This window comes from Dipodomys spectabilis, unplaced genomic scaffold (genome assembly GCF_019054845.1).
Source record: "Dipodomys spectabilis isolate Male_0828 unplaced genomic scaffold, ASM1905484v1 ptg000061l, whole genome shotgun sequence".
Classification (NCBI taxonomy): Eukaryota; Metazoa; Chordata; class Mammalia; order Rodentia; family Heteromyidae; genus Dipodomys; species Dipodomys spectabilis.
Genome location: NW_024870738.1, coordinates 4,577,838 through 4,605,779, shown reverse-complemented (window position 1 = coordinate 4,605,779; position 27,942 = coordinate 4,577,838). Strand labels below are relative to the sequence as shown.

The window sequence follows — 27,942 nt, the reverse complement described above, 5'->3', positions numbered from 1 at the left end:
AACATTTTAGATGGTAGCTGGCTGATTTCTCTGATATTCTAATCCGGGTCACAGAATGGCTAAGGCAGCTTTAAGTGGAAGGTGGAATTTTTTCCCTGCGTTTGTCTCCTGTTTTCAACTCTGAAAGAATGTTGTGGCTTCTCTTTTTCTTGGTGAATGCTATTCAGGCTGAACTCTGTCAACCGGGTATGTTACCTTGAAACTTAAAACTTGATTTTTCTAAATGATTGATGAGACACTGACTGAACAAACTTTATACTTTCCTAAATCTGCAGGCAGGTTGTGCCTTGAAAATTGAACCCATGACTCATAAGTTTTAGAGAAATATTGAAATCATCTAATATGATTTTCATCAAACTTGCAGAAGTATTTGGGGGCAATTTAATGAACTTTCTCCATTCTGTTGATTTGAGTTGCAATAAATAGAATTTTTCAAACTGTGTTTTGATAGATTTTGTTACTGGCTGCTTCCTTTATTTCTTTCTGGCAGATGCAGAAAATGCCTTTAAAGTGAGACTTAGTATCCGAACAGCTCTTGGAGATAAAGCAGTAAGTGGCACCTACGTTTTCACTTTAATTTTTCTTTGCTAACCACACTGTATTGAATGTAATAATGGGCCTCTCTGTATAGTAATCTTAATATTGAGTTGGAAGGCATATACTAGAGGGAATTTAAAACAAATGGGTGATAATACATGTAAAAAATAGAAGTGTGAACATTTCTGTTAAGAGTTTTGGCTAGGAAGGGATGGAAAGAAGTTGAGTATTTATTTATTTATTTATTTAATGTTTATCTTTTTTGTGTGTCAGTCCTCAGGGCCTGGGTACTGTCTCTGAGTTGGTTTGTTCAAGGCTAGCCCTCTACCATTTGAGCCACAGTTCCACTTCCAGCTTTTTAGGTTTTTTTCTGTTGTTTTTTTTTTTTTTTGGTATTTTATTGGAGATATGAGTCTGAGGGATTTTTGTACTTGGCTGGCTTTGAACCACATTTCTCAGATCTCAGCCTCCTGAGTAACTAGGATTACAGGTGTGAGCCAACAGTGCCTGGCATATTTTTGCTGTTGTTTGAATAGGAAAAATTTGAGCGCAGTTAAAAGTGAGTGGACAAGCTAGGTGCAGGTGGCTCACATCTGCAATCCTAGCTATTCAGGACGCTGAGATCTAAGGACTGTGGTTTGAAGCCAGCCCAGGCAGAAAAGTACATGAGACTTATCTCCAATAAATGACTCAGAAAAAGCCAGAAATGACACTGTGGCTGAAGTGGTAGAGTGCTAATCCTGAGCACAAAGAGGCCGAGGGACAGTGCCCAGACACTGTTCAAGCCCTGGGGAAAAAAAGTGAGTGGACAATCTTCAGGTAGATTTGAATATACAAAATAGAGAGGAGAAACAGATATTGTTTAGATTCTGAGAAGGACAGAGGAGATGTTTCCTAATAGAAGTAGAAAGATTAACCATTGGCAGGAAAGAAACAAACACCTCTAGCAGGTAAACAGATGAGTGTCTATGGAGGAAGTTTGATATCTTGGTATCAGGAGGACAGGGAGGTTTAAATTTATGACTTGAACTGTATCTATAACTGAAGAAACAAGAAAATATAGTGAGAGTGAGGTGTGAGGGAAAGCATGGTGATTTAGGTGCCTGTGGGAAGTTTGAAATAGTCATATGACTCATGAGACAGAGATGACGGAGAAACCAAAGGGATTCACAGGCGGTTTTGAAGTAAGTCATTATAAATTCAGAATTAAATTAACAAGCCCTGTGTTGTGACTTCTCTAGTTATGCTTTACTAACTTGTCCAAAGTGTGGGATAAAAAGCAAGGTGAGCAGGGGCCTGTAGTGTCTTGGCACACGTAGTATTGAAATGAGGGAATATGGAACCATGGAATATGAACTGCTAGGTAAATATATCCAACTAGACTTAGAAATGGCCACTTCCCCTTATGTTTTCACATTGTCTTCCATCTGTATGAGTCTGCATTCAGAATTCCTCTTCTAATAATATTAGTCTTATTGGACAAGAGCCTAATAACTACATTTTAAATTCGATTATTTCTTCAAAGATTCTATCTTTGAATATGGTTACAATGTGAGGAATTTCAGTTTATGACTTCAACATGATTTTTTGTGGGGAGGAGGATCTAATTCAGCCTATAATACAGTCATACCTTAATATTGTCCAGCTATGAAAATTAAAAAATAAATTTTTTTATATGTTAAAGGAAAGGAATCTGGGAGGGAGAGCTAGTTTATGAGGGAACAGAAAAAAGAAGGGATAGAAGGGAACGTATATGGTCATGATGCCCAATTTGGTGACTGGCTAATTCCACTGAAGCTTCTAAGGAAAGTAATACAATAAGAAATACCCCAAATTTGGTATGAAAGTGGTTCAGTTAAAATGTTCAAGAAACCCTACACTGGACCTTAAGGGATGTGAATTATCATGTTCTCCAGTTTTCAGTGTTTGAGAAAGATGTGGGTTAATAACAAATAGTAAGAGGGACAAGGAGAAAGAGGAGAAGAAAAGAGGGAGGAGAGAGAAATGGAAAGAGGATGGCTGGGAAGGAGGGAGTGAGTGAGAATGAAGGAGAGGGAGAAAGATCTAATAAACCACCTAATGGATTGTTTGTTTGTTTGTTTGTTTAAAAAAACATGTCTTTACAGTCTCTATTTCCTTCTCTTCCAGTATGTATGGGATACAAATGAAGAATATCTCTTCAAAGCAATGGTGGCTTTCTCCATGAGAAAAGTTCCCAACAGAGAAAAAACAGAGTAAGTAAAAAAAAAAATCCAACAATTGCAATATTACTTGAGACTGTTCACTATTTCAGACCTTAAACTTAAAATAATTTCTTAACCAAAATTTTAAGAAACTTAGATCTCATTTAAAAAATAATTTGTAATTTAGCTGCCCTTACAGATTATATCATGTTCCAACAATGTTCTTTGTTCAACATGTAATATAGAGATAAATTACCAATAAGATTGTAGCTGAGATTTCTATAGTCTATTATATAAATATAATTTTTCTTGCAGAGAGATAGATACTAAAGAATCCTACATTCATTTAGGAAAAAAATTCCTGAATATATATAGGTTATTCTTTTTACATTAGCATCTATCATAGTACCATGCTAATTTTTCTAAAAGCAATCATTACCTCTATAGTTTTACATTTTGTTCTAGTCTTCTGGAGGGATCTTCTCTGTTTGTGGTGCTTCTTTCCCTTTCTGTTTGTGGTGAGGGCAATACTGCTGGTGTCCCTTCACTTCTACCTGATGCCTCTCCTTAAGAAGGAAATGGCGTGTCTGATTGTTATGCTGGAAGGAAAATCTTGGTTTGGGTTCCTTTCTCTTTGGGAATTGGCTTGCCCTCCCCACTCTACCAGGCATTCTTAGTGCTATTCTCTAGTTCAGTATTGAACTAGAACACATGTTCTGACAGGCACGCATACCTTTCAGGCAGTACTTTATTATTTCCATAGAAGGAGCATTTAGATCAGTAGGTGCCGTATCATTTGTTGCTCTAAGTACATCGTGCTACCTGCCTCAGATCAACTCACCATGAGATAGGATGGATAAACATTTCATTTCAGGATATATTGAAGTTAGAAAGAGAAACTTTATGTTCATTAATGTCATATTCTCCAACTTAGCCTTTTATTTTGATCTTCTATCTGTCTTATTCTTTAGTCTGAGTACTGAAATGACTCAGAGCCTAGTGAAGAAGATAATATTAATCAGCTTCTCTCAACCTCACAATATCTGATTCATGGGCTATGATTATGAAGTATAAAGAGTAAAGAAGCAGAATAAACATGATGTATGTATTTGCATCTACATTCACGTCTATTTTAATATTTTAAAGTAAAATAGTCACATGATTCAAAAGATCAAGAGGAATCTTTCAAAGGTGACTGGATGGAATTGCTGCCCGTTGGGCTGAGAACTAAGTCTTTTTTTTTTTTTTTTTTGTTGGTCATGGGGCTTGAACTCTGGGCCTGGGCGCTGCCCCTTAGCTCTTCAGCTCAAGGCTAGTGCTCTACCACTTGAGCTACAGTGCCACTTCCTGGGCTGAGAACTAATCACAGGGCAAGCTGGGTAGTAGAGCAAGGTTGGAGCTGTACTGCTGGAGGCAGAGCCTAGGGAGCATGGAAGATGATACAGGCTAGAGGTACCTGGAGGGGTCTCCAAAGGTTCCACAGGAGCACTCTGAATGCAAAGCATCTGGGTGCCTGCCACCCAGGACCACTAAAAGCAACTGGCAACCACAGAAGGCTCTGGCCAAGGCAAGGCCGGGCCTTTCTTATCTGTCTGAACCCCAACTCCTTCTCCCACCTATAAATGGGGGAGAATGAGCATGGGGGAGGGTAGGCATGCAGGACAGAGGGCAAAGGGCTGCCACTTAGTATCCATTTGGGCAGAACAGCTGCATGTTGGAGGGAGGAGGGCAGTGTATTCGACTGGCCTGGATGATGTAGTGGCCAGAAGTGACAGGCAGGTTCCACAACATGTTCCAGATGCCATCAGGATATAAGGCAGAGAGAGCTGTCAGGGCAGCCAAAGGCAATGGTGTGGGTGAACATAACCATCTTTGTTCATTCTAAGCTACACAGTCAGATCTGCAGAATTAACTATTATTGAAAGCATGCTGTTTTCTAGGCACTTAATTAAAATGATGGATAAACTAGGTCCACACATTCCTGGTCCTACTCTCATGAACTTGGCTATATGGACATAAAAAAAAAAGGGGTATAATGTGACTAGAACAGGGAATTCTTTCAAAGATTATTTTGTAAACTGTAAGAAATTATTTTTATTGCTGTTTGCTGAGGTCCTTTTTTGAAACAAAGTGAAAAAATGTATGAAAAATTAATCTATGCTCTAGTGTCATTACAGTGAGTTACTAGTGATTTTATTGGGAGTTTGGTTGAAGTTGGTGTCTAGATATGTTTCACTGTTTAAAACATATTTTTGGCCAGGTTGCTAAAAACAGTGGCACAGAAATCTCAAAATATTATAAGCAGTTTCTAAGTTATGATCTAAGTTCAAAGTTTATTATTCCCCAGGAAAACTGAAAATATTACATACTTAAGTTACTCCAATTTTGGCTTTTAGGTAATTTACTATTTTGAGCAAGACAGGTAAAAGGATATCTCAAATATGGTTTTCTCAACTTGGAAAAAATTATATTAAGTGAAGTAAGCCAGGCCCAAAGAAACGTAGGTCCCATGGTTTCCCTTATTTGTAATATCTAGTATATGTATGAGTCAAGCGGAAAAGGTCAGATAATGTGATGTCAGGAAAATGAACCCTTACATGTGTATTTTAATGTTTTTTTCTTTCATGCATGTGTTTCTAACACATTTATAAGATTATCTCTTTGTTGCTTTGTATGTCCCTCCCCCACAGTATAACCCCTGCTTTCACTATATTTGATGTCAGTATAACTTGTGGAGGAGATGGGGAAAAACCAGTTGTTTAAGGATACAGGTGGACCTGTTGCAACAATGAGAAGTACAAGTTGTCATGTCCAAAACGAGCTTTACAACGTTGGTGCGGGGAGGGGGGGGGGTGGGGGGGGGAAGGAGAAGGATTGGGATTGGGGGGGAGGGGGGAGGCTGGGAAGGGATGTGAAGGGTAAACAAAGGAGGAGGCTGCAATGCTTGGTAAGAAATATACGCATTATCCTGCCCATGTAACTGTAACTCCTCTGTACAGTATGTTCACAAATAAAATTAAATTTAAAAAAAATATGGTTTTCTCTTTCTAAGCTAGAAAGGGTAGAGCATGTAATGGATTTTTGTCTCTGTTTAATTATTCAAAGAGAAGTCTTATGATTTAAAAAGGAACAATGTGTGCTCTTGTATCCATAGTAAGGTAAGGGGATTAATGGTCTTGTGCTTGTAAAACAGCAGCCCAGCTCCCAGTATTTAGTCCTGATCTTAGAAACAAGAGCCAGATTCTTATGACCCTTTGGATGCCATTGGCATCCATTGATGAGAAATGGCAGTGGAGCCAATTCTTTGAGAATTAGCATCAGACCAGGGCTTCCTATACAGGAGTAGGAAGGAATATTTATACTTCTTAGTAGTGATTTGCTCCAAGCAACCACTTGAGTATGATTTGTAAAAATAATCAGATCTATCTGTACTAAACATATTGGAAATGTAGAATTTTAATTGTGCTAATAGCATTGCAGTTTATCACATCAAAACATGTTTTGTGCAAATCTTGGGGAAACTTATTTGGAAGGTCAGGGATAAGTCACAGTAGTTGTACATAGTCTATAATTAGAAGGAAGTCAACTGGTGTGCTTTGATTCCTTAATGTCCTAGGGCCCAAGAGAATTGTTGTAGGTGGATGAACAGTGTGGTATGTTCCTGATGATCAGCCGGTGATAAAATAAAAAAGAATGCTCTTTGGTCAGATACCATGAAGTTCTTGACAAAGACTTTGAATAAGCCATATGACATCTGAAGCCCTTTGTTCTCCCCACGTCTTGGGCCTGTACTCAAATAGGGCACAAAGATATGTCTGAATTCTGGCATCTTGTAAATTCTGGGCTTTTACTTTGCTTTTAATGTCCATGGTGATGGAAACAGAGGAAAGTATTGGGGGCCACAAATGTGTTGAAGGAATTTTCTGTGTTCGTCCACTGTGTATAGCACCCTCCAAGTGCATGCATTTATTTATTTACTTGTTTATCTTCTGCTTTTAGGCACTTAGAAGCAAATTCCATGGGAAAAGACTGCTTTGTTCATGGTTGTATTCTCTGAATCTTTAATAGAGAGTCTATGAAATTCACATTTGAACAATCTATAAAGAGGCTTGAGATGGAAAGAACACACAAACCAAGTATCTGGATGACCTTATACATGGATTTTGGCCTTCTCTATTATGATAGAAATGCTGGGTGCTGGTGACTCATGCCTATGATCCTAGTTATTCAGGAGGCAGACATCTGAGAATCAAAGTTCAAAGAGCCTAAGCAGAAAAGTCTGGGAGACTTTATCTCTATTCAGCCTGCAAAGAAAACAACCGAAGGCATGGTTCAAGTGGTAGAATACTAGACATGAATGGAAAAAGGCTAAGTGAGAACTTGAGGTCCTGAGTTCAATCCCTGGTACCAGCACACACATACCTATAAGAAATGCTATTTTTCATTCATTTTATATAATGCATATAATATTCCACATCCTATCTTTTTTCAGCTGGTGGTTTATTTTAAGATTTATCTTTTTAATGAAAATATGTAGTTGTAGTTCAGTGATTTCCACTTAGGGATGATTTATTTCCCCTCTGGTGGTACTAGAGTTTGAACTTAGGATCTCATGCTTACTAGGCAGGTACTCTACTAGTTGAGCTACTCTGCTAGCAACTTTTTGTGTTATTTTTGAGATAGAGTCTTACTTTATACTCATACTGACCTAGACTGAAATCTTCCTATTTGTGCTTCCCTTTATTGCTAGGATAATAGGCATATGCTCTTGTACCCAACCATGTGCTCCTCCTTTAGCTTTGTATGACAGGCATTTGTTACTACTATAGCCATTGGTTGGGACAGAGTCTCTTGAATTTTATTTTAAAAAGCCCACACTGGTCTTGAACTGTGATCACCTAATTTCTGCTTCCCAAGTAGCTAGGATTACATGCTTGAGCCAGTCCAAGTGATTATTTTATCCTGTGGGAGATATTTGTATGTCTGGAGACATTTTTTTTGCCAGTCCTGGGGCTTGAACTCAAGGCCTGGGCACTGTCCCTGAGCTTCTTTTGCTCAAGTCTAGCAGTCTACCACTTGAGCCAGAGCACCACTTCCAGCTTTTTCTGTTTATGTGGTAATGAGGAATCAAATCCTGGGATTCGTACATGCTAGGCAAACACTCTACCACTAAGCCATATTCCCCAAAATGGAGACATGTTTAATTGTTGTAACTGGAGATACTACTAACAGTATCTGGTGAATACAGGCCATGTTTGCTGCTAAATATCCTACAATACACAAGCCAGGACCATTGTGCATTGTTATATGCACAAGCTAGGACTGCTGTGCATTGTTCTATCTTCCACAACATAAAATTATCTGGCCTGATTATGCTAAGCCTAAGAAACCTGGGTGATTTCTTTTGTGTAATCTGTGGAGTAGTATTTTCTTATTACTATGCATTTGATTTACTTTATACATTTTTATATTAGTGGACATTTAAGTTGTTCTTTTTCTCTGTTGTGATGTAAAGGGCTGCAAGGAACATCTTTGTCAGCGTGTGAGTGTGTGTGTGTGTGTGTGTGTGTGTGTGTGTGTGTGTGTGTGTGTGTGTGTGTGTGTGTGTGTGTGTGTGTGTGTTTGTTTCTGGCTCTCTAGAAAATATGTCCAAATACTTCTCTGGAGTGACTGTGCCTATTGATTCCCATAATACTTCCTAGATCCCAATTCTATCATCTTACCAGCATTTGATATTATTTAGGTTTTAATTTTGTTGCCAATTTGAAACTTTAAAATTACTCCCTTGAAACAATTTCACATTTCCTAATTAGTAGGACCAGATAATAGGAATTATTTCCAAAACAAAGCCTCTTACAAAAGCATTAAAAACCAAAGCAGAAGCCCATATTTTCAAAGAAACCAGAACAAACATATTTTAAAAATGATGAACACTTTTCTTCCATCTCATCTTTAACACAGTCCTTACTATACTATCTCTTCTAGTAGTGAAGTTGGGTCACCAGCAATCTCATAAAGCTCATAGTCTACTCAGGATGCCATTTTGTATTTGACAAATACTTGTAGCATACCCTCCATTGGCTAAGAGTGCAAACATGACTTCTAAGGAGAGTCCTGAGTCACAAACATGTAGGACTTTCTGGAGAGATGACCAGATTTCTTTAGTGTTACCCCAGGTGGGCAGTGGAAGAAAAGCCAGAACTCCCTAGAAGATAAAGAGAGGCTCTGGGGCTGGGAAGGTGGCTCAGTGGTACAGTGCTTGCCTTGCATGTATGAGGCCCTGGGTTCAATTCCTCAGTGCCACATAAGCAGAAAAACCTGGAAGTGGTACTATAGCTCAAGTGGTGGTAAAGCACTAGCCTTGAGCTGAAGAGCCGAGGGACAGTGCCCAGGCCCAGAGTTCAGGCCCCACGACCAACAAAAAGAGGGAGAGAGAGGGAGAGGGAGAGAGAGAGAGGGAGAGAGAGAGAGAGAGAGAGAGAGAGAGAGAGAGAGAGAGAGAGAGAGAGAGAGGCTTTGAGTGGGGGCCTGCAGAGAGAGCTGAATCTTTGTTATGTATTATAAGCATACATAACAAAAAGACCTAGCTTGACTGTTTCTTGCCAGTAGAGGTCAGTGCTGCTTAGTGGTTCTCTCCCAGTGTGAATTTTGACCTCCTGATTCAGTGATTACTTGGCAATACCTGGAGCCACTGCTGGTGGTCACAACTTTGAGTATGCTCCTAACACACATTGATCAGAGGTCAGCTAAGTTGCTAGCACCTTCTACTTCCTAGGGCAGTCTCCAACTACAAAGAATGATCTGTCCCTCATACCAAGAGTGCCAGGTAGAAAAGTCATAGAGTTTTGTTTCCCCATTGCTGGGAATGGAATTCAGGATTTGCCCTAGGTAGAGAAGTACTCTATCAGTGAGCTATACCCAATTCCTTTAGAATTTTCAAACAAGATCTGACTCTTCAACTCAGGCTCTCTCTCCTTTAACTCTTTTATCCTCCTGCCTCAGCCTCCTGAATGCTGGGATTACAGATATGAAGGGCCATATTGAGCTATGGTGTATAGTCTCTAATAGAATATTAGTACTATGTGCCTGGTATCCCAGCTATGTAGGAGACTGATATTGGGATCATAGTGTCAGCCCACCTAGGCAGAAAAGTTCAAAGGCTCCATTTCAACAGAAAGAAGTAAGGTATGGTTGGTACCTGCCTGTCACCCAACCTATAACAGGAAGCCTACAATAAGTGGGTCAAATCCCAGGTATATACTGGGCAGTGAGATTCTATCTCAAAAAAGGAAGTACAAAAAGGTTCTAGAAGTTCAGTAAATAAATGTGAACCCCTGAGTTCAAACACCAGTACTGAAAAAAAAATAAAAAGGCACTTTTTAAAATTCAGTGTCATGGTCCAAGTATACAATACTATTGATAGCCTGATGTCTATTGTTTAAAATGTCTGAGTAGACTCTCATTCTTTCAAAACCCAGTCCTCAGTGTTCCCTAGAGATTTATATGCTTCAGGCCATTCTCATTTCAATGGGACTGCATCAGGACCATTTAAGGATGGTTTCTTGATAGATTCTACAGAGAGTGAATATATCTCCAAATTAATTTTATTTTTATTAGATTTCGTTTTTGGTCATGGAGTTTGAACTCAGGGCCTGGGTGCTGTCTCTAAGCTTTTTCATTCAAGGCTAGCAACTCTAACATTCTGAGCCACAGCATCACTTCTGGTTTTCTGGTGGTTACTTGGAGATAAAAGTCTCATGGTCTTTCCTTCCTGGGCTGGTTTGAACTGCTATCCTCAGATCTCAGTCTCCAGAGTAGCTAGAATTACAGGTGTGAGCCACTGGTGCCCGGCCTCTCTATTTATTTATTTTTTGCCAGTCCTGGGGCTTGAACTCAGGGCCTGGGAACATCCCTGAGCTTCATTTGCTTAAGGCTAGCACTCTACCACTTGAGGCACAGGAACACACCTGGCTTTTTCTGTTTATGTGGTACTGAGAAATCAAACCAAGGGCTTCATGCATGCTAGGCAAGCACTCCACCACTAAGCCACATTCTCCCAGGCCTCTATTTATTTTTTAAAGATGGAACTCTACGTTCTGTTTTGTTCTAATTAAGTAAGAAATGTTATGAGAGGACAAATAGGTAGTCAGATTCAGAAATGATGGGAAGACAAAGATATGCAAGTCACTTAAGTAGGGAGGTTCTTCAAAAAAACTCACTCCTGTAATGCCAGCTACTCAGGAGGCTGAGATCTAAGGATCACAGTTCAAAGCCAGCACAGGAGGAAAGTCTGTGAGACTCTTATCTCCAATTAATTACTAAAAAGATGGAAATGGAGCTGTAGCTCAAAGTAGAAGAGTACTAGCCTTAAGCACAAAACCTTAGGGACAGTACCCAGACCCTGAGTTCAAATCATAGGACTGGAACCAAAAAATACAACAACATAATAAAGAACCCTGATATAGATCTTCCCTATAAGCCAGCCATATAACTCTTGGGCATCTACCCAAAATATCACAGCCCAGGCTACCATAAAGACACTTGCCATCCATGTTCACTGCCACACTATTCACAATAACCAAGTTATGGAAACACACCAAATGCCCTACAATGGATGAGTGAATCAAAAAAATACATGGTAATTATGCACAATGGAATTTTACATAGCCATTAGGATGATTAATATTAAGTCATTTGCACGGAAATGGATGGACCTAGAACAAATCATGTTAAGTGAGGCAAGCCAAGCTCAGAGAGACAAATGGTATGTGTTTTCTCTCATGGAGAAGCTAGACCTAAAATACACCAGGACATGATAAATTACTCAAGACACTAGGTATTCACACACTGTGGGCCCCAAGGAGTATTCTCTCAGGGGAGGAACTCAAGTAATGCCTCTGTGCCTATGATCATATAAAATACTATTTATCGAAATGGAATGGAACCGAGGTATTTTTGGTCTTGTTTGATTATCTGTCTGTATGTGTGCGTGTGGGGGGGTAATGATAGGCATAGAATTGGAGGGCCAAGGGGTGAACAAATACATCAGTGGTACTCACCAGACATTGTTGAAAATGAAGTACACGGCTTGTGGGTGGAGACGGGAGGGAAACCTGGGAAAGAGTGAAGGAAGGGGTGACAAAAAGAAATGTACTCATTACTTGACTTATGAAACAGTAACCCTTCTGTACATCACCTTCATAACAATAAAAATTAAGATTAAAACTATATATACATGTGAAATCACCCGAGTATATAGCAGAAAACATAACAACAACAAAAAAGACTAGGCAATTTATAGAATAACAAACTTCTTGTCTTTATTATACAGAACAGAACCAAATATTTAACTACACAAACTGGGCCCTTTGCGGGGAGCCCACCTATCTAAGTCTGGGTTGGCAGGGGAGAGGCCTGGCACGTCTCTTAACTGTGGGCTCTGCAGAGTAAGGAGGGGTGATCTGGGAGTGGCAGACTTATCAACTGAAGGGATGGGAAGTCTCTGACTTCTGTGGGGGTAGAGCAGGGGTAAGTGGGGTGCAAAGGCTTTGGCTTCAGGAGGCAGGGCCCTGCCTCTGAGGAGCCAAGGGACCAGCAGGGTGGATGTGCTCCGGGGCAAATGGTCCCAATGGGCTGCTGGGACGGTCAGGAGGCTTGGTGGCTGGCAGACAGCATAGCATCTCCTCCCAATTCTCCAGTGGAGGCTGTGACACCTCATGCTGGGCTGGTGTATGGCCCCGTAGCAGTTTTCCAAGCAGGCTGGGCAGGCTGAGGGAAGTCTGCATCAGATGAGGAGCAGAGGAGACAGGGTGTGGCAAAGACGCACTTCTGTCTCTTCATCTTGATGGAGCCGATGCTTTGGTTCAGTGGCCCCAGCCTGAGGTGGAGAGGTCGGGCCACAGATTTACTGGCGTCACGAATGAAGGCACGTGGTTGAGATGCAGAACTCTGGAGAAGCAGAACCTTAGACCAGACAGGACTGCACAACTTGCTTTGGCCCTGTTCCATTGGGCCTCTCTGACCCAGCCCTCTGGTCTCTCCTTGTGGGGTGGGCTGCTGGGGTGCCACCCTAGACTTCCAGGAATGCAGACAGGGCCTCTTCCCAAGCTCCGAATCCCGTGAAGAAATTGGAGGAGACCAAATCCTGTGCTTCAGGTAATGGTTGTATTCGCCACCAGGATAGTCGGGCCTCACTGGGAGCCACAGAGACAGCTTGCGAGGAAAGCGGCTTGGAGCAGGTGTGGCGAGCATCCCTGGGCCTCTGTTGTGCTGAGGGCTAGGCAGCACAATCTGCTTGCTCACTTTGGGCTCCGTATACTGGGGGGCAATCATGGACCTTGCAAAGTGTTTCTTCTGGATGAAGTGCTGCAAGGCAGTCCTCCGTATAGTCTTCTCCAAGTAAACGTTCATGGAGCCTTTCATGATCGCATTGTGAGGTCTGCACTTGTTCCGCACAGAGCGGCGCTTCCTGAAGGCCTTGCGTGTAGCCGGGCGGTGGCTGGTGAGTTCATGGCGGCGGGTAAGGCCGCGCCTCACGGAGCGGAGCTTCTGGCCAAAAGGCCGCACGTCGGTCTTGCGTGTAGCCCTGTAGTAGCTGGTGAGTTCTCCGCGGTGGGCAGGACTGGGCCTCACAGAGTTGGGCTTTGGGGCTGAGGGCCACAGCAAGGCCTTGTACATGCTCAGGTAGCGGATCAGGTACTTGCCCAGGTAGGTGGCCTGGAAGGCAGCCCAGAAAGTTCTGAGAAAGCCATTTCTAGGCTTCCGAGAGTAAGTCTTGCAGGCCCAGAGCTGCACAGCATCCTTTTGTGGGCTCGGGTATTTGCTTACATAGCTGCCCATGACTGCGCTGAGCTAGGGAGTCCGGAGACTAGAGTGCAGATCTCGTTCCGACGCCGGTGGACTGCGGAGCAGAAAAGCGACCAGCAACCTACAAGCAATCGTTAGTCAGTGAGTAGGGCATGCGCACTGGCTTAAGGGCCCAAAAAAACCCCCACAAAAACCTAAGGGGCGCATGTCACGGGGTGGGGCTAGGCATGCGCACAGGGTTAGGAAGTCCTGTGCATGTGTCACATGACATCTTGGGGCAGCCAGACTTGCATACTGGGCATGCGCACCGGGTTAGGAAGCCATACTGTGTAGGGCATGTAACAAGGCTGGGGGCAAAGGAAGTGGGGGGGGGGTGTGTAGTGCAGGCAGATAGGCACACTGAGCATGTGCAACGAGTTAAACAAAGAGCTTGGGGCACGTGACGTGTGTGGGTGGGTTTCTAAGCATCACACTGGGAAAATCAAGTTAGGAAGACAAAATATGTGTGGTACCTGAGAGGGGTACTGTCTGGGCATGCGCTCCTGGTTTGGAAGACAAAGTGAGTGGAGCAGGCAACAAGAGAATGTCCAGGCATATACTCTGGGCATGCACACAAGGCTAGGCCTCCCTACTCCCACCACTTTGTGCAGTGACAGCCAGGGTATCTCATCCTAATCCTTTTTATCCTCATCACAAAGGCAGTTTCCACTTCTTCCTTTATCATTGCTGACTCCATACTCTTAGCTTCTGGCTGTTGGATCTGGCACTTGCCTCTGCTTTTGTATCACATGCTGAAAGGGAGAAAAAAAATGAGGAGCCATTGACAAAGAGTGCTTCTTCATGATTGTAAAGATGAGCTTAATATACTTACAAAGAACAAATTGCTACTCTTTTCAGTTAATGTGATTGACGTGTTTCATTCTTGTGAGATGGATGTTAATGCCATTTAAAAAAATAATTTAAACCCGGGCGCTGGTGGCTAACGCCTGTAATCCTAGCTACTCAGGAGGCTGAGATCTGAGGATCACGGTTCAAAGCCAGCCTGGTCAGGAAAGTCCATGAGACTCTTATCTCCAGTAAACCACTAGAAAACCAGAAGTAGCCCTGTAGCTCAAGTGATAGATCGCTTGTCTTGAGCTGAAGAGCTGAGGTATGGAGCCCAAGCCCAGAGTTCAAGCCCCACGATGACGAAAAAAAAAAATAATTTAGCTGTTTAAAAATGATAGGCCAACTAGGATTTATGTTTACCACTGGCATTTTTGTTTTTCATAGTCCCTCACAATTTCCAGCATTCTCTGGATCATGCTTTTCTTGACAACTGATATCATTTCTGCCTTTGTAACTGATCTATGTAGAATAGAATGAGTCACATTTCCAATTTGTAGTTAACACATATAAATACAAAATACATTGCTCAAGGGTTCCTGAATTGATTATAGCTCTTCAATTTGGAGATCTGTTCAAGGCAATGTAGAAGAACTTGATCTTGAGAACTTTTTCCTCAAAAATGCATGTAGAAGACATATCTGTCTTGAGATATTCCCAAAACTGTGGTGGGAGTGACAGTCAGAGCAAGTACTGTATTGAGAGGCTATGCATTCTGTTTCTTAACCAGCATAGAACACTAGCACACTTGTGAGGACCCATCACAGGTTTCTGTCGTTCAGAGACGGACCAAATATTAAGGAAGTAGTAAGAGTATCAGCCACTAGCTGATGGAGAATGAGATTTCTAATGCTCTCCACTGCTTATTCCGTTTTCACCCCTCAGCAGATCCCTTATTTAAAGAATGATCTTCAAGTATATGATTTTGAAACAATGAGAACCTTCAACTAATTTTATCTTAACTAAGAAAATGGTAGAAATGACTTTTTACACGTAAAGGCTTCATAAGAGGATAATTACAACAGAGAGAACAGTTTAATGTCATTTGCAGTGACAATTCTAAATGTATATTTTCTTTCCATCTCCTGCAGAATTTCCCATGTCCTTCTTTGCAATGTAACCCAGAGAGTGTCATTCTGGTTTGTGGTTACAGATCCTTCAAAAAACCATACTCTTCCTGCAGTTGAAGTCCAATCTGCCATAAGGTAATCACCTCTAAACATGCCTTCTGCTGGTCAGTTAATTTGCTGATGAACTCAACTCTTTTCATAAATAGGGAGAGTCCCCACTCTTTTCCCCCCACATCATTTATTGATTAAAATGTCAAAAATTCTAGCCAGTTAATTTCATTTTTATTAGCTTACATTAGGTGTATAGAGGGAGATTTTATTGTTACATTTCCACATGTTTGCAATGTATTCCAATCAATCTCACATACCTAGTTAGTTTCTGTTAGAGAACTGGCAATATTGGGATACATTTTCTTGTCAAAAAGGATGAGGGACTGGATTTATTACTAACATTTAGTAGGCAAAAGCTAGGATTGTTGCTAAGTATCCTACTATGCACAGGACAGCAGTTCAGACAAAAAATTGTTTGGTCCCAGATGTCAAACTACGCTGTCATTGATAAACTCTGGTTTACATATGAGTTAAGAATATTTACTATTATCCTCTTTTGACAAGAAGATTGAATGGACTTTTTGGCTTTCCCGTTGTGAACTATGTGAATACAGAAAAGTTAACTACTCTCTTTTTGCCTTCATTTCATCATCTGTAACATATGAATTATTATTTTTTACCTATCTCAGGGCTACTGAAAGTAATTTTCAAGTTAGTAAATGTAAGAAGTTTTGAGGATTAAAACTCCTTGGGTTTTATCTTAAAACCAAAAAAAAAAAAATCTTTGTTTCTTGAGTCTTTAAAGATTTGTCTTTTCCAGTCAATGAGATGTTTACCTTAAAATGATACTTTTAAGTATCATTTTAAATGAAACTATGATAAAAATAATAATTTATCCTTATTAAAATGAATAATAATAAAAGTAGAAACATGTTTGGAGGATGGGGGGATGAGTAGAGGAGGGAATGGTGAGCAAATGCAGTCATTATATTCAATGTACATTATTAAAAATTGAACTGTGTAACTTGAAGATAAGGATGGGAGGGGTATGGGGGAGAAGAATAGAATGAGAGCTTATATTAGAAATGAATAGAGTTCATTGGGATTGGAGGAAAATAAATAAAAAATACAAAGAAGGAAAAATAGAAAAAGGATGTATTATCTAGAAGGTGGGTAATAGGAATTTCATGGCTAAAGAATCTGTGTAGTTGGATTAAATAATATGAATTCCACTTATTATTTGCATAATACAAATGCATTTAGACCACTTAATATTAACACCAGTATTGTTTTTCTTTTTGTTAGTGTGCATTAATAGTACAAAGAAATTTCATTGTGATAATTCCATAAATACATATAGTGTAATATATAAGTTTATACCCCACATTGTATTTTCTCAATTCCCCAACCTCCAAACAGTATTTGTGGGTTTTATCATGCTATCTCCACATACATATATGTAATGTATTTTGATCCTCTTCACCCTCAATGTCCTGTTCCTTCCTTCTTCTCCCTCCTATTGGCTATCCAGACAAGTACCCCTTTTATATTTATGTCCAGTTACCATGATGATGATGATGATGATGATCATCATCATCATCATCATCATCATCGTTGTTGTCATTTTAGGTCTACACTCCACAAATGAGTGAAATGTCAAAATTTGACTTTTAGAGTTTGGCTTATGTTGTACAACATGTTCTCGAGTTACATCCATTTTTCTGCAAGCAACATAGTTTCTTTATAATGAAAATATAAATGAATAATACACCATTAATACCAGTAATTTTGTGTGTATGCATGTGCTAGTCCCAGGGCCTGGGCACCGTCCCTGAGCTTTTTTGCTCAAGGCTAGCACTCTACAGCTTGAGCTAGACCTCCATTTACAATAGGTTTGTTTTTTCTTTTTGTGATTAGAGATAAGAGTCTCAGAGTCTTTGCTGCCTGGGCTGGCTTTGAACTGTGATCCTCAGATCTCTACATTTTGAGTAGCTAGGATTACAAGTGTGAGCCACCACCCCTGCTGAACAACAATAACTTATTTTGATGTCTGTGCTGGGGCTTGAAATCAGATGCTGTTCCTGGAGTTTTTTGCTCAAAACTTGAGCTGCAGCTCCACGTCTGGCTTTTTATTTTTGTAGTTAATTGGAGATAAGAGTCACCAAGTCAATACTCTGTGGTGCAATTATATTTTCTTGGCTATATTGAACAATGAAACATTATTAACATTGCTTTTTCTTATTTCTTTTTTCATTTTATAAGTGCAACTCCTAGGAAATTTTCACTCACACAAGGCTCATAATATATTCCTACTTTTCAGAGCTGCTCTAATGGTAGATGAATCATTGTGTGAATTCAGTAAAGGCCATAAAATATCTAGTTACATCATGTAATTTACCTTTTTTCATTAAATAAATCTTTGCTACCAATCCATTCCTAACTGCCACCACCACTTACAATGCAGATTTTCCCCAGGAAAAGTAATACGTTTACATTATATTTTTTTCCAGACCTTTGAGCTCCCAGGCCTTCATTGATTTTAGTCCTAGGAAACCATTCACAGTTCCCTGAACAAGTAATACTTTACCATGACTTCATTCTTATACTAACTACTTATAGTTAAAGAATTCCTACTTGTCTTTCAAAATACAGTTAAAAAATATTTTCCACAGGAAAGCAGCCCTGACTTCTAAGTTTTTCACCTTCTCCCGTGTTCCCACTGTGCCCATATTTGCACTGAATATTTTATACTCCACCAGGGTTGTGAATTTACTAATCTGCTACTCTTCTAGACTGTACTCTCCTGAGAATTCTTATTTGACTGCACCTAGCACTTTATCTGATACTTGATGAGTTGTTGGCAAATGTTCGTTGAGTTAATGCAGAAAAAAAGTCAACTTGCTGGATTTTTTGCCACTCTTGAATCATATTTTCTTTTCTGTTTCCACTTTTCTTTGCCCACTTTTTAGGTATATTTTATTTTGTGGGACTATTTATTGGTATTTCTAAACTGCCTTAAATGGAGTTCTGCCCTTCGAATGTAGATTCCACCTCTCAGGAATGAAACCTATGGAAAGAGCTCAAAGTCCAGGACTTGGGCTTACTTCTAGGATATTTTCAACAATGGAGAACAGCAGAGCATGGATAGGCATCCTCTGGCAGCCAGCAGTGTGACTTACTAAAAGAAACCGCAGCATCCTTGCTTTCAGCAAGCTTTCTAGTCAACTCGAAGTCTTCTGCTAGGAGGATGCTTTTTATAAGGATATTTATAATTATGGAAGGACAGATATGTACTTTGTTTCAGATGTTTCTGTCTTATTTCATTTGTTTTTAATTATCCTTATATTTTTAGAATGAATAGGAACCGGATCAACAATGCATTCTTTTTGGATGACCATACTTTAGAATTTTTAAAAATTCCTTCCACTCTGGCACCACCTACAGACCCACCTGTGCCCATCTGGATTATTGTATTTGGTGTGGTATTTTGCATTGTCATAGTAGTTACTACACTACTGGTCTTATCAGGGATTCGGCAACGTAGAAGGTAAGATATTTAGGGGCATGATTTAAGGAGCATTTGCTTATTTTTGAATGACTTGAGAAAATGAAAGAATTTTCCTCTGAGGAAGGAGATGCCTTAAACTTGAAAATTTGGTCATTTTAAACTATCTCTTATGATTGTTTATGTTTCTTTTTTGTTTCAGAGTCCAGTAGTTGTTATTTATTGCATATATTCCATTTGTTCTGTGCGTTATGAATGTTTTATATGCAGATTTGATTTTCATTATCCCTGTTATCATTTTGTAAGGTGTATATACAAAACTAAGCATACTTTTTCGATAGGCCAAGTTCACCCTTGGTGGCAATACTATCCAAATGACAGTAGTTTCACAGAAGCACAAGCAATGACTCAGAGAAACTCAGTCTGGAAGAATATGGTTTGTGGTACTAGAGTCAAGTTGGATAATTTATCATTAAATGTATGTACAAAGACAGATAACTTCTCTAAAACAACAGTGAGGTATACTAGAAATGATTAACTTGATAGGATAAAAGAATTCATACAGTAGGATGTTTAGAGTGGTACCTGGCACTCAGTGAATGCCCAATAAGTGTTATCTGTAACTAGTATTTTATAATCTTGCCATTTGCTGGTCTTTCACCTAGTTTCTGATGGGATAAGCTCTCTCTTTCTGAATAGATTCTGCAGTAATATAATAGTTGGGTGTGTAGCATCATAATCTGTTACCTGGGAGAAGTGAGACTGTTGTTACAACACTGTCTTTACAAACTCATCTCATGTGCAGACTAGGAAAACAGATGGACAAATCTCTTGTGTAAACCTGGAACATATCAATAATTAGCAAATATAGTCAGGACAATTATGATAATCTCCTAGAGATGTGTTATAGTATTTGTTCTAAGTTTAAGTTTGATACAATTGATGGTTAGTTTCTCTTGGGCGAAATATTGCTTGAAAGATGAGGAGTGCAGTTTAAAGTGAGGATGAAACCCTAACTATGGAAAAGACTGGTGTTGTCTTTACTGCCTTCAGTCTTGAGGAAGACAACTAAATAAATGTTTAACACCTCAATACATATATTAGGTAATAACGAGAACATAGTTTGCACAATTACAAGTCTTAAACTTAGTAGCCCCGGAGAGACCACAGGATCATTTAAGTTCCTATTTTTTTTCTATGGAGAAGAGTTCCGGAGTCATCTCAGAAGTTGTTAGAAGCAAAACATTAACAATTCTGTAAGTTTTGTCAAGAGCCACTCAGTGGAAAGTTTAGACTGGAGTTCAAACTATGTAAACTCAAGTTCCAGCTTTACTATTTACTTAATTTTTCTGGGTCTCAGTTTTCTCATCAGCAGTAGGGAGATAATTCTCAGAGAGCTTTTGTGAGGATTGTGACATAGATATACATGAAGTACCAAGGTCTGTGTTGTTAAATAAGCAGCAGTTATTATTAAAAATCAACTTACCCATTGTGATTAAAGGGAGCTATGAAAGGACCTTTTTCCTATACAAATATTGCCAACATATTTCAGAATAGTCTTCCATTCACTGACTCATTATTAGTTAGTTTATTAGTTAGTAAGCACCTATTTTATTAAAATATAATCGACAAATAATATATTTTACAGTGTACAGGTGATGTTTATATATATGTGTTATGAAATAAAGCTAATTTACATATCCATGACCTCACATACTTGTCATTTTTTGTGGTGAGAACAATTAAGATCTGTCTTAGCAACTTGGAAATATACAACACACTATTATTAACTATAGTCCATCATGCTGGACAGTAGGTTTCTTAAATTTACTCATCCCGTGTAACTGAAACTTTTTACCTTTTGATCATACCTGCCAGTCCTCCTGTCATTACTCACTACTCACCAGCCTCTGTACCTATGAGTGTGACTTTTAGATTCTGCGTGTGAGATCATGTGGTCGTTTGCATTTTGCATCTTCGTTTATCATAACATCTTCCAGGTTCATACATGTTGCAAGTGACACAGTGTTCTTCCTTTTTTAAAAAAAGTGAAAATTTCATTAGAAATTCATAAATTTTTCATTTATAGTTTGTTATAGGTATCAGTAAATCTTGGTCACCTAAATAACTAAACAGGAATGAAATTTTGATATCGTACAATCCGTCAATTCAGTCCATCTTTTCTTTTTCTTGCTTTCTCTCTCTCTCTCTCTCTCTCTCTCTCTCTCTCTCTCTCTCTCTCTCTCTCTCTCTTTTCTTTTCTTTTTTGGTGCAGGGTCTGGGGCCTGAACTCAGGGCCTGGGCTCTGTCCTGGAGCTTTTTTACTCAAGGCTAGCACTCTACCACTTGAGCCCCACTTCTAGCTTTTTTTGGTAGTTAATTGGAGATAAGAATTCTATGGACTTTCCTTCCTGGGCTGGCTTTGAACTGTGATCCTCAGATCCCATCCTCCTGAGTAGCTAGGATTACAGGTATGAGCCACTGGTGTCTGACCCTGTCAGTGTTTTAAAAGAGACTTTTTATCAGTGTACATTAGCTGTAAAGGGGGAGTTTCATTGTGGCATTTCCATATACACATACAATATATCTCATCAACATTACCCCCTCTCTAGCACTCTTGCTTATTCGCCCTCTTTCTTAAGACAATTTCAATAGGTTTCATTGTTCTGTTTCATCTTCTTTATTTCCCCTTCTGCCTTCAGCTGATACATACCTTCCCAACAAAGGCTGTTTTTTTTTCTCCTGCCATTTGTTCTTTTTCTTTTTTTTAGTGTACTGACATGGTTTTCTTTCTAAAAGAATGAGTATATATTTATATACTCTATTCTCTCTATCTATTTACCAAATTGATGGACTGTTAGTTGATTTCATATTTTGGCTATTGTAAATAACACTGAAATGAGTGTGAAAGTACAAATATCTCTTCAGCAAGCATACTGATTTCAATTTCTGATACATTCTCAGAAGTGGGACTGTTGAATCATATGGTAATCTTTTGAGGAACTTCTGTACTGTTTTTCTTAATGGATATACTAATTTACATATCACCAACAATGGGCAAGTGTTCCCTTTTCTCCACATCCTGGCTCTCTTTCCTCTTTTTTGATAATAGTTATTCTAACATGTGTGAGGTTGATATTTCACTGCCATTTTGATTTGCATTTTCTGATATACCTTAACTTTTTCATGTATTTGTTGGTCATGTGTATGTCTTCTTTTGAAAATTGTTTATTCATATTATTTACCTATTTTTCATTGGGTTACATGCTTTCCTGCTGTATGATTTGCAAATATGTTCTTCCACTCAATGTGGTGTTCTTTTACCTGATTAATTTCTTTTTTGAATAGAAACTTTCTAGTTTAGTAATACCATATGTCTATTTTTGCTTTTATTATGTGTACTTTTAAGGTCACATTAAAAAACCTATTGCCCAAGCCAATGTCATGGGGCTTGCCATGTTTTCTTCTAGTAATTGTAGCTTTTTGAATTGGTCTTTGTATCTGATATGAGATTATGACAGTATTTCATTTTTCTGCATTTGAATGTCCAGTTTTCCCAACACTGTTCATTGAATACACTATTCTTTTTCCACTATGTGTTCTCAGTATCTTTGTTGAATAAATTTGTGGATTTATTTTTTTCTTGTTACTCAGTTCCATTAGTCCATTGTCTGTTTTGATATCACTAACATGCTGAGTAAAAATGTATCTTAATTGCAAATTATCTTATTCACTTTACTGACCACTATAATAGTGGTAAAGTTGGTAACCAGCTCTCTAAAAATTTTCTCTGATATTTAGTATTTTTCAGTTTCCTATCAAGTATGAAAAATTCTGAATGTTTGACAGCTTTTGAAAGTCTATACTAGTTAACACACCACGACAATGATCATATTTTTGTGAAATAATTTGAGGTCTCAGATAATATCTAATTCAGAATAGCAGTTTGTGAAAAGGAGATATTAGTTGAAGAAAAAGACTTGGAAAATGATTTTTTTCATTTTAGTCTTGGGCTACAGTGAGGGAGCTGGACAGGTAGGAAAGAAACCATGATCACCTGCATATACTTCAAAATGGTGTGTATGTTAGATCTTTGTCTAGCCCTAGTCCAGAAGTAGGCATATTAGTTATCATCTCAGCTTTATGATAATAATGATACTGATGATAGTGATGGTTATTGTGATAATGAGGTGATAAAGTTCATGATATAATGAAGGTTTTCATAGAGCATTTGACCGAGACCCCTTATTTTGGCTTCAAGCACTGGAATTTATTCAACTGAATGACCTTAAGCAGGTCACATATGAAAATTGATAGTATTTTTTCTTAGATGGTTATAAAATGACATGAAGACAAAAGTTAGAGTATATATGCACATTCATTATATACCAGAAAATGCTTTATCAATATAAGTTAGTAGCATTATGTTACAATTATAAAGTGATTATTTTATAGAACTTGGTATTTCATGGTATATGACAGCACAGGACACAGCACACTTTCACATTTACATGTACATCATTTAAGAATCTAGTATATAAATAGAGTATCATAAACTTAGACTCTTTTTAGATCTAAGGTCACCACTGGGTCTTAGGAAGGAACCTCACCAGTTGTCTAAATCCAACCCCACAGAAGCCAAAGCACAGAGAAGTAAAAATATTTTATTGATTATTCATTCTGTGATAGGAGATATAGTATATATCATGGAAGAGATAAAGACAGATGATATGACTAGTACTTGCTTACAAGTAGATTATAATCTTCTAGTTGGTAAAAAAGCCGGGTCAAGGACTTAGGACATAGAACCCTGGGTAATGTTCATAGCTGAGCAATCAGTAGTAAATTTGCATGGTTGGTTTCTAGATATATTTCTTTTCCTCTAAAAGCGATAGTAAAAGGAAGTACATTTGTATTTCTAATACAAGAATTTCATTCTTATGAAAATTAAATAAATTGTATTAAAAATGCCCACAAACCTATTTTCATTGCCACACTATTCACAATAGCCAAGATATGGAAACAGCCTAGATGCCCCACAATAGATAATTGGATCAAAAAATGTGGTGCATATACACAATGGAGTTTTACATAGCCATTAGAAAGAATAAAATAATGTCATTTCAGGGAAATGGATGGACCAAGAACAAATCATGTTGAGATAAACCAAGCTCAGAGAGACAAATGGTGCATGTTCTCTCTGATATGCAGAAATTACATCTAAATGCACTGGGATATGATGGATTATACAGGATTCTAGATACTCATAGTGAGACCAAGAGTATTCTCTTAGGAGAGAAATAAGGGGCAATGCCTAAGTGCCTCTTCATATTTATGTAAAATAATACACATACTGAAATGAACTCCAAGATATAGAAACAAGAGACTTTTTCTTTTTCCTTCCTTCCTTCCTTCCTTCTTTCCTTCCTTCCTTCCTTCCTTCCTTCCTTCCTTCCTTCCTTCCTTCCTTCCTTCCTTCCTTCCTTCCTTCCTTCCTTCCTTCCTTCCTTTCTTTCTTTCTTTCTTTCTTTCCCTTTCTTTCTCTTTTTCTATCTCTCTTTCTTTTTTAGTTTTGATGAGTCTGTCTTCTTTATCTTATGTATGATGTATTCAAGAGTACATCTTCAGAGGGACTGGGGGGAGGGTGCAGAACTTGAGAAAAAAAGGGTGAAAAGTGCAGCAGTGGAGTTCACTTCACACTGATGAAAGTGAACTATACAACTCTTAGGAGGAGACAGGAGAGAGGGACTAGGAGAAGGTAAAGGAAAGGAAGACACTGACTCATATAATTGTAATCCCTCTGTACATCACCTCTATAATAACAATAAAGTAAATTAAGTTAAAAAGACAAATTTAAAAAATCATAGCTAGTTATTTTCCTTTGTTGTGTTTAGAATATATATACCCAATAGGAACCAGTGTTAAGTGTGTTTTAGATCATGCCTGGGAAAACTGAAATAGAATTCTACGTTTCTTTCACCAATCTTGGTTTATTCTGAAAGATAGTTTGCTATACATACTTGAAACTTTCTTCATCTGAAAAGGAGGATAATAATAAAATCTGCATAATATTGCAATGAGAATAAATGAGATAATGCATACCAAACCCCTACAGTGAGTTTTTGCACGAAATAAATACTAATTATTTTCATTTTTATTGCTATTAACATGACAGATGTAAAATAACTTACATTCCATACTATGATTAGAAAATCATTTCTTATTTAAAAATTGTATTTGTCTTTTATTGCTTGGCTGTTTTGGGGCTCTTTGGCTCTATTTTGTTCGAAGAGAGATAGAAATACTATATCTGCTTTTAGTCATAAGGTGCTAACTACTCATATTATTCTATATTTATGACAACACAGGAGGAGTTTAGGCACAGTTTTTTCATTCCCTGTCTGAGCCACTCAGCATTGCAGAAGTGATAGAAGTTATTAACATTCAATGTGACTTTTCAAGAAAAATAACGCATGTGTTTAGCAGAACATCAGATCAGAATGATCCAGAAAGGCAGTTAAGGTTTTATTATTCTTAGTAAGAGCAACACAGAGACAGTGAATCAGTTTACTGCTGCACACACTGTAGAATGTGACAAAGTGCTATATTACTGTTAGATAACCTTTGAGCTTCTTATCATGTCTACCAGCTAGCAAGTTACTGACATTGTAGTTTATAGGTCCAATAATGCCAAGATGCTGAACAAGTGGATCTAAGGTCACTATACACACACACACACACACACACACACACACACACACACACACACACACGGCTGATTTACCACTGGTTCAGCCCAGTTTGATAAGTTCCTATAGTGATTTCTCTCGGATTCTTTTTGGCTGGAAAATTATTCTAATGAAGAAGACCTTCTCTTCATCTGATCATATGTTCCTTCTTTCCCATTCATTGAGATGTCTGATGGATTATTTTTCCTTTGTGGCTGGGGAGGGAGAGATAAAATTCCTTACATTGATTTGCACATATCTATCTTTCTGTCATTTTTCTACACCACAAAATTTTGTAACACCATAAAATCATCTTTTACTAAAGAAAGTGGCAAACAAACAGATAATCCATAATTTCTAAGAATACTATTACATTGCTACTGACTTCATAGTACTCCAGTCAATATGTTTTCATGCTTCCATACACAAAATTCAGCGTAAGACTTGAGAACTTAATATCTATTCATTGTTATGGAAAATCATTATTCAAGACCAATAAAGAACAATTTTAGAGGAGTTTAAGCTAGACTTTTTAATGGTAATTTATAAGTTTATATTTTCCTTTTTTTTGAATAGTACTTAATTTTGACCTTAGGGGCTCACACTTGCCATGCTGGTACCTATTGATGTTTACTATCTTTCTCTCTCCCACCCCACCCCCGCATCCCGCCACCATGCTTCATCGATTGCTGGTCCTGGGGCTTGAACTCGGGGCCTGGGAAATTCCCTGGGATTTTGAACTCAAGGCTAGCTCTCTACCACTTAAGCCACAGCTCTCTACTTCTGCCATTTTGCTGGTTAATTGGAGATAAGAGTTTCATGGACTTTCCTGCCCACACTGGCTTGGAACTGAGATCCTCAGAACTCAGTTATGTGAATTTGCTTTTTGATATTTCAATTGATTTTCACTTGACACTTGTATGCTATTAATTTGTCTAATCCTATGAAAGGAATTTATTACTGTTTAAACTTTGATATTATTGAGGTTCTCTTAGAACTAATTTCTTTTTTGTCAGTCATGGGCCTAGGCACTGTCCCTGAGCTTTTGTGTTCAAGACTAGCACTTTACAATTTTCAGGGATTTTTTGGTTGCTAATTGGAGATAAGAGTCTCATGGACTTTCCTGCCCAGGCTGGCTTCAAACAGTGATTTTCAGATCTCAGCCTCCTGAGTAGCTAGGATTACAGGCATGAGCCACCAGCACCTGGCTCCTAAGGCTAATTTTTAAAATTCATCAAAGTACCATATATTTTCCTCAATTCCTTCAAGTGATTTTTTTCATATGTTATATATGCATGTGTATACTCGTATATGCATTCACATATATGTACACATGCATGTGATCACTTAGCCTAAGCAATATGTGTATATCATTGATAGTATCTTTTCACCTCATCAGCTGTTTATAGTCCTTAAAATATATTTGAAAATGTGCAACATCATTGATTACTCTTGTGGTTCTGTTCTCCATGTTTGTGCAAACGACCATACTCAGCTATATTGCTTTCTTCTAGATCCCAATCACTCTTTATATGTTTTTAGGAAGAACAAAGGACCATCTGAAGTGGATGATACAGAAGACAAGTGTGAAAACACAATCACAATTGAAAATGGCATCCCTTGCGATCCTCTGGACACAAAGGGAGGGCACATTAATGATGTCTTCTTAACAGAGGATGAGCGGCTCACCCCTCTCTGAGAATAACACTTGTTTCTATGCCACTACTGAACATCCTAAGATAGTTTCTTTCGTAAGAAATTTTAATGTGCTTGAGAGTAATAAGATAATTATACCTGCAAACTGCTCTGAATCATAAGATGCCAACTAAAATATTTTTGAAAATGCAGTAAGTATAGCTATGTGGTGTTTTTATTGATTTAATCATTTATAAGACTAAGGAAATTGTATTCCAGGGGAGAATAGCCACAACATGGCCTAGCAGTAATTGAAAATGAATTCTTTTTGAATAATGCATATATCACCTTGTATATGAGCAAGTAATGAAAAATAAAAATGGAATTGATAAAAATGACAATGTTGATTCACAGGGTGAAATTTTATCTTGCTATCATATTTAGAGCTACATGCATATTTTCTGAGTATCAGCCTTTAATAAGGCAGATCTGTTTGTTAACTATTTGCCAATTTAATAAAGCACTAATCACCTCTTTTTGAA

At 38.5% G+C, this 27,942-nt stretch overlaps 1 protein-coding gene across 1 annotated transcript; it reads left to right on the top strand.

The window, feature by feature from the left end:
* Window positions 1-33: 33 nt before the first annotated feature.
* Window positions 34-27,942, top strand: Cltrn (collectrin, amino acid transport regulator). The gene is made up of 6 exons (XM_042680498.1): window positions 34-186; window positions 491-549; window positions 2,686-2,771; window positions 15,503-15,616; window positions 18,885-19,079; window positions 27,308-27,942. Exons 1-6 carry the CDS (start codon window positions 129-131, stop codon window positions 27,462-27,464), a joined length of 669 nt encoding a protein of 222 aa, XP_042536432.1. The 5' UTR covers window positions 34-128; the 3' UTR covers window positions 27,465-27,942.

Bases quoted from the DNA above. Each gene is read 5' to 3' on its own strand.
- Cltrn (XM_042680498.1), top strand. From the start codon at position 129: ATGTTGTGGCTTCTCTTTTTCTTGGTGAATGCTATTCAGGCTGAACTC. The intron at 550-2,685 runs GTAAGTGGCACC...CTTCTCTTCCAG, and splicing joins CAGCTCTTGGAGATAAAGCA to TATGTATGGGATACAAATGA. The intron at 2,772-15,502 runs GTAAGTAAAAAA...CATCTCCTGCAG, and splicing joins CCCAACAGAGAAAAAACAGA to AATTTCCCATGTCCTTCTTT.